The 10,139-nt window shown below is 40.6% G+C and overlaps 1 protein-coding gene across 1 annotated transcript in view; it reads left to right on the top strand.

Annotated features, from left to right (window-relative positions):
- Positions 1 to 265: 265 nt before the first annotated feature.
- NUP205 (nucleoporin 205) overlaps positions 266 to 10,139 on the top strand; it is a 66,646-nt gene continuing 56,772 nt past the window's right edge. Inside the window, exons 1-5 of the mRNA XM_034773820.1 lie at positions 266 to 327; positions 4,280 to 4,422; positions 5,596 to 5,767; positions 6,897 to 7,041; positions 8,240 to 8,399. Coding sequence (XP_034629711.1) covers positions 300 to 327; positions 4,280 to 4,422; positions 5,596 to 5,767; positions 6,897 to 7,041; positions 8,240 to 8,399 — 648 coding nt within the window. The 5' untranslated portion in view covers positions 266 to 299. The remainder of the gene's footprint in view (positions 328 to 4,279; positions 4,423 to 5,595; positions 5,768 to 6,896; positions 7,042 to 8,239; positions 8,400 to 10,139) is intronic.

Raw genomic sequence — 10,139 nt, 5'->3', positions numbered from 1 at the left:
TACATAACTTCATACGATCCAGAAATGAACTACAATTCCCAGCATGCATCGCGCTCTGCCCATGAAGACCCCGGCTTGCCAAAGGCAGCCCTGCCTGTTTCAAAGAGACTCACTACCTGGGAGGGGGCGTATAGTTTACAAACATATTAGGGACCTTCCCACTAGGGTTTTATGGGGAGTAGCGTCCCCTGTAGGCGGCGAGGAGAGCGATATTTCTAGGCAGGCAGCGCCTCCGGCGCCCCCAACTCTTTCCGGGCCTCTCTGCGGCAGCGGCGCCTGCCTGTTCGTTGATTTCCAAGATGGCGGCGCTGTTGGCGGTAAATTCAGGTAAAATGAGCCTGAGAGCGAGGCCAGTATTCGGGGGCGGAACGGCACCGGCTCGTGCGACCCTCGCCTCTATCGGCAGGCGGGGGCGCCCCGTCGGCCCCTCTCCCAGCGCGCGGGGCCAGGAGCTCCAGGGGGGAGTGGAAGAGGCGCCGTCTGCGGCCCCTGTTCCCGCGTGGGGCCCCTCGGCTCCGGCCCGGGCCCGACGGGCGTTGGAGGCCCCGGCTGTTCCTGCCCCGCCCGTTTCTCGGAGTCTGGGTGCGTGTCTGGGTCCGGCGGCGGCTGCCGGGCGCCGTGGCCCCAGCTGGTAAAGCGCGTGCGCCAGCGGCCCCCCGAGGAAGTCAAATGAATAAATGGGGGCTTGTTCTTTGCCTCTTGGTTTCTGAGCCCCTAGGGGCTCTCGTCCCCCCGCATCCCTAGTTGTTCTCTGCAGCCGCCAAGGCTAGAAACGCATCCCCAGCATGGGAATGAAAACTCCGAGTCTCGTGTAGTCATAGGAGTCCAGGAGCTGGAGCTCTAAGAAAAACAAAATGTGTTCCGAGTCAGCAAATCCCATGACAACAGTTAGGCTGCTGGTGAGCTGAGCCCACAGCTTATGGTGCTGACCAATGCTGTCTTATTTCCTTATAGTCCCCCGTCTGCTGAATCCATCTCTCATTTCTTGTCTCACTCTTGGCCTGTAAATTGCTTGGTGCAGGGACTCTTTGTTCTTTTGCACAGTGCCTGGCACATTTCGGTTTTGGTCCAAGACTAGGGCTCCTAGCCACTGCAGCAATATAAATAATGAAATTGTGAGAGTTGGCAACCTAGGTAACATGGGGAAGATAAGGCTTTGGGAGGCAGAACTCCTTGCTCTGTGGTGCCATCTGGTGTGTTCATGCCTGCCTAGTGGGTGCAGCGAGTTTCCTTCCAACCCCTATATTTCCAACATCTAAACCCTAACCTTTTAGAAACAACCCTGCTCATAAATTGGAAATAGCGGAACCAGATTTAGCCCCATCCTATGAACACTTGAAGCCAATGGCAGTACTCCCCCACATAAAATGAAGCATGTATGTGTTTTGAGAATTGAGGCCATAGCATGTGGCTTATTCTTCATGAGGAAGAATCTTTGCTGTGGCTTGAAATAAACTACTAAAACACCCTTGAGATTATGGGAGAAAATGATGGGGCTGCAGCTGGAGCCAAATGAACTTTTGGTAATTGAGTGCTGCATGCACATGAACATGCGCATACAATACTATCTTCAATCCAGCTTGGTGGGAGGATGTGCTGTAATTCCCACCAGGGTAATATTGTTGGACCCTGCTCAGAGAATCCAGGCTTAGCTAATAAATGGTGGAAATGTGTCCAGTCTCTTTCATCTTTTAGATGCTATAGAGTGGAAAGCGCTTCACTCTCCAAAGGTTTTTTGTTCCCTTCCCCTTTTTTGTCTTCCCTCTTTTTTGAGCTTCTCTTTTTTGTCTTCCCCAGTTTCTTTCCCATTTTCACAAATGTTGGTGTCTTCCTCTGGCTGAGTGAAATAGACATGATTGCTGCTCCATTTGCTGCTGTTTCCAAGACTGTTTAGAAACAATGAAACAGATCCAGAATTGTCAGTTTCACTCTGCTACTATTTTCACTGGTTGGCTAGTGGGAATTGCTAGTTGGACTTAAACTAAATTGATATAGGCCTTGTGTAAACTGACTTATGAACATGTATATAGAGGTTGCATTGATTTAACTAAAGCTATGTCTTCACTGCAAAGAAGTATGACTATCTCAGTGTAAACTCATGGTGGAGACAAGGCAAGGGTAGTTCATTCGTCGAGTAGTTAGTCGAGGTAAACCCCAGGTTGCCAATATAAAGTTGACCTCTACTAGTAACACTGAGTTTAAAAACTATCTGTGCCTTGTCTCCACTCTGAGTTTATCCTGAGATTGTTTTCACTGCAAAAAAGTTCAACTAAGCCTAACCCAGTTTTAGTTAAAGTATTTCAAGTTGTGTGTAGAGACAAGGTCTTAGATTGAAAGCTCTTTGGGGCAGAGACCATCTTTATGTTATATGTGTTGTGCAGTACCTAGCATAGTGGGGCCCTGATCCTTGATTTGGTGGTCTCTAGGCATACTGCAATACAAATAATAATACAGTAGGTACTATCATCTTGGTGGTGATTTGTTTTGGGAAGATTATGAAAGTTGTTTCAGTAATATCAGACATATCCAGCAAACAAAACTTTGGCATTTCTATGTTAGATTGGCTGGTTATTTGGAGAGTTTTTTTGTAAACCATCAGAATACTAGATTATATTCTGTAGGCAGGAATTATTTACCAAATATCATGCCTTCATACTTTTGTCAGTTATACTATCTAGATTGAAGAATGATTGTGCATTACGGTATCAGTGTTTGAATATTAAGGTTGCTGTTGATAATGTAGGATGCTGTTCTTGTGTATGTGCTGGTGAAAGAAAATAAGTAAACTTTTAGTAAAAAGAAGAACAGGAATACTTGTGGCACCTTAGAGACTAACAAATTTATTAGAGCATAAGCTTTCATGGACTACAGCCCACTTCTTCGGATGCATCCTGTTCTTCTTTTTGCGGATACAGACTAACATGGCTGCTACGCTGTAAACTTTTAGTGTAAGCTTCCTAAATTCCTTCCTGTGCAAAGAAACTTTGATCCAGAATGATATCCTTTTTAATGTGGAGAGATTGTTCATCCTCAGAGCTAAATTCAAATATAGCATTTCCAAGCAAAAACTTGTGCCAGTGGCGACAAGTGAAGGAGGAGAGTTGGATTATAGAGTAGGGTCTGAGACTTGGCTTAAATAACAATTGGTGACGCTGGGTAGCTTCCAAAAATAATCCTTGTGAAAAGCATCTCAGTGTACTAATTTCATGCTGGTTCATTAATTTTTTTTGTATTGTAAAACAAATTCATATTTCTATAACTGACTTTTATTGCTGTAGAGGATGAACATGTATTATGAATCTATGTATAAAATATTAATAGCCAGAATTTGCACTTCTGTAAGATGTTTATCAATGCAATGCTTTATTCAGTATTCTTTGTTTTTGTTTACTGAATTTCTCACTCTCCTGTCATTATGTGGTATGGCAGCAACAAACATGGGGGAAAATCTTATTAATATAGTACGATCTGGTGAATAAAAATCACCTTTTAAACTGTACTTCTGTTAAAATCAGAAAAGGATGATTACATTTGAAAGGTTACTTAAGTTATATATATATATATATATATATATATATATATATATATATATATAACTTAAGTATCAGAGGGGTAGCCGTGTTAGTCTGGATCTGTAAAAAGCAACAGAGATGTATACATCTGTTAGTCTTAAAGGTGCCACAGGAGACTCTGTTGCTTTGATATATAACTTAGTAGCTTAACAAAATGTTGTACATAGACAGATGTAATAATAAATCAAGTATGACAGAGCATTGTTGTTCACGTATAGTTTCTGATATTGTTGATTTTGTTCCATTTTGGTCTGTTATATCAACAGCTGAAATCAGGAAGCTTGCCTTGCCTCACCTGATTCTGGTACACTCTTCAACTCTTACTTATCCCAGTAGTCCTACTGAAGTTGATAGGGTGCAGGATGAGGCCTATATTTGTAACAAATATGTCTGTGTAAAGAAAATATGGTTCCAGAATTTATCAGCTATCACCTTCATCTCTTCTCCACTCCCTGCTTCCTCCCTGCCCAATCCAAGGAGATTTCCACCTCCCAAAATAAGAAAAGCATTGTCTTTATTCAGTGGCATATTCTCATTTTGGATGTAAAAGATTTGTGTGTAAAACTTCCTGTGTTTTCACATTGAGACTATGCAGTAAATCTAAATAGTAATCTGTTTCTAGAATGTAATGTGTGGAGAAATAATCTTTCCTCTACTCTTCCCACTTTCAATATGATTTTTTTTTTTTTTCAAATTTTTCTTTTTAGCTGCCAGTTTGTGGGGTCCATACAAGGACATTTGGCAAACAGTGGTAAATGCTATCTGGAAAAGGCAACCTGAAGCCATTCATCTCCTGGACCAGGTTTTAAAGAAACACAAGCCTGACTTTATCTCACTGTACAGAAATCCGGTAATTAACTAACTTTTTCTCTTCTGTAATGGGTTGGGGAGAGACCAGTGTGTTTTGTTTGTCTTGACATTTTTTTTTCTTTTTTAAAATTAGCCCCTACCTTACAGAGTTATAATCTTATGTTTTATGTTTATCCAGTGCCTCGCAAAATGAGGTCGCAATTTTGGTTAGAACCCTTAGGTGCTATAAGAATAAAAATTACTTGAAAGAGTCTTATTATTTATCTGGCTTCTTTTGCAATTGAACACTTAAATAATTTGATGTTGATCAGAATTTTGCTTCATTGGTTTTCACACAGACTGTTTGGAGAGGAATAATTTATTTATCCATCATGATACCCTCTGCTCAGTCAATCAAGTGCTGATGGGTTTTTCTACTTGATCCAGGCTTCTGAGCTAGAGCACATAATTATTTCTGCTTGTGTTTTTTCCATGCTTATGATGCAGTTATTTAAGCATGCCAGCAGGCAAAGCAGGTAAGCATCTGAAAACAAAAAGCATACAGGATGCTCTTTCTGAAGATTGTGGGATGAGGGGGAAAAACCCATTTAGCACTTGACTGGTGGAGGAGTAGATATCCGTTTAGAAATAACATTACAGTAAGGAAAAAATACCGTTCCTGCAACATTTATAGTAGAAGTTTTCATTTTTATTTGTAAAGTTGATAGGTTGAAGGCTTCAGGCACGTATAGGATCTTGTTTCTCTACATTTTAGCAGTTGACCGACATCCAAAAAAGGAATAATGTATTATTTGTAAAACAATTTATTCTTTAACAGTTTCTCATCAACATTCATGATGTCTTTCATCAAGGTTAGATCCGTTTCTGATTGGAAAATTCCTGTTGGGAATATATCAAAAGCTATTTTGAGACCTTAAATTATTCTAAGTAAAGTAAGCTCCAGCCCTGATGATATAAGATCATTTTTGGTATAGCCTCACAAGAAGCCCTGTTCTGCATTACACTGTGAAATAACTTTGAGGACACCTTTACTATCTACATGTAAAAAATATAGGCAATGCTTGTGATGAAAGCCTAACATGCCAGAGTGGTAGTTGTAAATAAGAATTAATGTGACCAGCTTTTCTTGCTCTCTGATCAGCTTTGACAGAAATGAATAATTGTTCAGCATCTTGCCCTTTTGGGAACTTCTGTTACTTATTTTTTTTTATAGCCAAAGAATGTGCAACAGCACGAGAAGATTCAGAAGGCAAGTACTGAAGGGGTTGCCATCCAGGGTCAGCAGGGTACCAGACTTTTGCCAGAGCAGCTCATCAGAGAAGCCTTTATCCTGAGTGACCTCTTTGATATTGGAGAGCTGGCAGCTGTTGAGCTCCTTCTAGCTGGTAAGGAGACACTGAACTGTGGGGACAATAGTTTCATTGAACACTAAATGCGTCCTGAGAGTTGGGGAAATTTAATTCTTATAGGCTTCTTATTGGACCTAGTCATTTACTTAGAGCTAAGCACATGTTTAAATGCTCTGTTAGACTAGGGCTTTAGTATCCAACTCTGTAAGATGTTCATAAAGATCTAAAATTATTCCTGGTACTGTAATGCAGTAGAAAAATATTATTTTGATTCCATTAAATTATTTTAGTCAGTCATTGTAAAAGGGGGAATAATCTGTAGGGAGCTGACAATATTGTTAGTTACTTTGAACAAGTAATTTATCACTGGATTCAAGAAATAAATTGATTAATTTTTTTTATAGCTGATTATTAATTTCTTCATAAAACAATGTAGTAGTGATTCATTTTGTGAAGTATGTATTAATTGTACTATGAGCTTATGGCTGTACTATGTGCCATGACATAGAAACTGATGCTCAGGATATGAATAATGTGATTGCAAGTAATCCACATTATCTGGCAGGCAGAAAAGTGATGATGTTTGTGAATTCTCTGTAACTTGAAGTCTTTAAATCATGATTTGAGGATGTCAGTAATTCAGCCAGAGGTTATGGGTCTATTATATGAGAGAGTGGGTGAGGGTTCTGTGGCTTGCAATGTGCAGGAAGGCAGACTAGATGATCATGATAGTCCCTTCTGACTTTAAAGTCTGTCTTTTAAAAAAGATATTCCATTAGGAATCATTATCAGCTACTTTGTCACATCTGATATGAGTTTTTGATTTGCCTATTTTTATTAAATGTGGATATGACCATGTTGGTTGTCCAGAAGCAAGTTAAACAAAATTGGAAATTAAGGTTTTCTGTCTGAATGAGCACTGAAAAACTGACTTTTAAGTACAATTAAATTGTTATTGGCCTTTGCTTGTGCAGTGTATGAGGCTAAGATAAACATTTGTTGGTAAATATAATTTGGACTCAGAGCTTTGTTATAGGCTTGTTGTACTTCTCTTTTTAAAAAAAAATATGATCAAATACAAAGATATGATTGATTATGTATGTTGAGGGTTGTGGTTTTTTTTTGTTTGTTTGTTTTTTATGCTTCTGTATTTTTCATTCTGTAGGGGAGCACCAGCAACCTCATTTTCCTGGCCTTACAAGGGGTTTAGTGGCAGTTCTTTTGTATTGGGATGGAAAGAGATGCATTGCCAATTCACTTCGAGCCCTCATCCAGTCACGACGGGGCAAGACATGGACATTGGAACTCAGGTCTGTCTTTTAGTTACGTTTGGGACTTGGATATGAGGCACGCTAAATCGCTCCCTGTGTTGGCCACTGATGGATTCTAGGTGGGTTAGTTTTGGGGGATGTAAGAATTTTCAGATTCGTTCACTATAACTTGATGGTGTTGCTTTCTTGTCTTTTCAGCACAGTATCCTTCCATATTTTAAATACATTTTATTGTTTACCTGGGAGTCCCCTTTTCTTCTGCTCCTGCATACCCCTTCACTGTCTGGCTCTGTGTTGTGGCAGGTGCTGCTCCCTGCAGAGCCAGTTAATGCTGCTCCAAGCACTGACAAGCAGTAGTCACTCAAGCATGATGTGAAGTGCTTGTGTCCACTAAAGAGACTGAGTTCTCTGCCTTTGCAAGACTCGTAGCTCTTACAATCTGGGAAGCTGAGAAGTTTTAACTTATTTTTATTTAAATGCAAATTTTACTGTAGAAATGTATATGTGCATGTGAGGTGCTCTTGGTAAAATACAAAACAAATACAGTAGAAGCATACCTTGGCTGGTTGACTCCATGTAAATAGATTATACTAATATAGTTTGTATTGAGTTGGTATATAGTGTATTCACAAATACCCTAGTGTAATAGGGATGATCAATTTATGAATATCTCACTGGAGTGGTGGAGCTATGGAAATTTGCCCAGTTGCAAGGATTGTTGAGGAAGAGAAGTCTGTAGAATGTGAGTGTGGGCATTGTTACTTACAGTGAAGGTAATGGAGGAATTAGAAAGGTGCACGGCCCTGGGAAGCTGCAAGTGGGGCGCGCAGCCCTGGCTGCAGCCTCCACCAAGCCTGTTATGCTGGGGGGCTATAGCTCATGGCCCCGGTTGCAGCCCCGGCGGAAACTGGGGGGCTGAGGCATACGGCCGCGGTTGCGGCCCCCGCCAGGCCCGGGATGACGTGGGGCTGGGGTGCATGTCCCCGGTGGAAGCCCCGGGGCTGGGACTGCAGGGTCCTGGTTCCTGCCAGCCCCAGTTGCAGGCAGGGGCGCACAGTCCCGCCTCTGCCTCCTGAAGCGTAGAAGTCATGGAGGTCTGGTAAAGGCACGGAATCCATTACTGCTGTGACTTCCGTTGACTAAATCGTAGCCTTATTCATCACATTTCTTCTACTGTGATCAGGAATAGTATTAGTTGTTGTTTCAGTTGTTAATACGTTGTGTCTCTTCATTACAGCACAGAGTTGGTGTCCATGACAACACGCTTTACAGATGAGCTGATGGAGCAGGGTTTGACTCAGAAGATCCTAACTCTGGTATCTCATATCGATGTGAACAATGAGTTTGAGAAACTACAGAGGGAGCGAGGTCTGGGCAGTGAGAAACATCGCAAAGAGGTAAGAAAATCACTTTGCCAAATTACTGCAAAGATTAAAATGTGGTTATAATCTCCTGGAGAATATTTTGTTTTAAATGTGACTCTCTTCTCTGGAATAAAATGTCATCGGCCGTTTGTTTATTTCTTTTTAAGTTATGCTCTGGTTTTAGATCATTTTCTCCTCATCTGCTATTTCTTCCACATACTGATTGAGGGCAGGGTCCAGGACATTCTGTGTATCAGATAGTGAGCAGAAATGTATCAACCAGACGGTTCCAGCTTTTAGGCTGGGACAGCTCATCAAATAAAAGAGAGGATTCAGTTTGAGGAAGCAAGAACTTGTGCCTGTAGTTGTGTTTGGATGGTGAGGAAAGAACCAATGAAGGCTGTATGCTGCACCTTTCAGGAGTAAAAAATAAAATTCTGGTTTCTGATAGTAGTTTCAGACAGGGACTGCTCAGGTAAATCAAAAGCTCTCTCTCAGCCTGCTGATCCACTATTGATACTCTTGTCATCTCCTTCCCTTGCTTGTGATTCTGACTTCTTTCCTTCCTTCAGATCTGCTGGTGGGTTGTAGTGGCATCTTTCCCCCTGTCTCCAAAATTACCCATGAGATTATTTTTATTTTCCTCCTCTCTACTTCTGCATCTTTTGTCACTGGATGAAATATTATGATTAACTTCTCTTCCCCAGTTCAGGGGGTGAGTTTCTGCATGCTTGTTCTGCTTGAATTCCCCAACTCTTTACCAGAGCAGCCCCTCTCTGCCTTCAGCAAAGAAACAGAAGCAAGGACAACAGAAGACCAAATTAAATATAAAGATATAGCGTAAAATCTAAAACACAAAGTAATTTTTATTTTACTTTAAGAACTACAAATAAAAAGGAGGGGGATTAAAAATGGAGAACTAAATTTCAAAAATAAACAAAACAGGACAAAGTAGGGTCCAGTCACTTAAGCATATTTTGTATATCCATCTGTGTTAAATTTAATATGGCAAGACATACCTCTAATAAATAGTAAATACTGAAAAGTACTTGAAAATAGAGTGCTAATTTCTGCACCCTTTAAAGTGATTGTGCATGTAGCCACTATCTGCAATGGGAAGTAGGTCAGACCCAAACTTTAACATCACAGTTTTTTTTCTGTGCTTACAGCTCATAGTGACAGTTCTTCTGAAAAGTAGAATGCAGTTTGGGGGCCTAAAGCAAGGAGCTAGTCTCTCAACTACTTTGATGTTACTCCAGGAATCATGTAAAGAACAATGATACACCTCTACCCCGATATAACACGAATTCGGATATAACGCGATAAAGCAACACTCGGGGGGGGGAGGAGGCTGCGCACAAGTTCGACATAACGCGGTTTCACGTATAACGCGATAAGATTTTTTGGCTCCCGAGGACAGCGTTATATCGGGGTAGAGGTGTATTTACATTACATTTTTGTGTATGAATGTTAAACCAACATTAAAGCAGATTAGAAAATTTATTTCAGACCTTTGCTTCCTTCCATATGCAATTTTACAGATGATACTCCAGAATATTCTACATATTAATTAAAACTGATACTATACTCAACTGTAATATGCATACACGTACAAATCCATTGGAAGATTGAAAGATTATCTAATCAGTTTTTCACTCTATTAATAAAAAAAACATGCACAATAGAAATGGGACATTGGCAGATGGTTAGTTTTTATATTTTATCAGAAATGGTGAGCATGTGTCAAGTACAGTTTAGAAACTTAAAATACAG

This window comes from Trachemys scripta, chromosome 1 (genome assembly GCF_013100865.1).
Source record: "Trachemys scripta elegans isolate TJP31775 chromosome 1, CAS_Tse_1.0, whole genome shotgun sequence".
NCBI lineage: Eukaryota > Metazoa > Chordata > Testudines > Emydidae > Trachemys > Trachemys scripta.
Note: the sequence above shows the minus strand (reverse complement) of the source record. Positions and strands in the feature narration are given on the sequence as shown.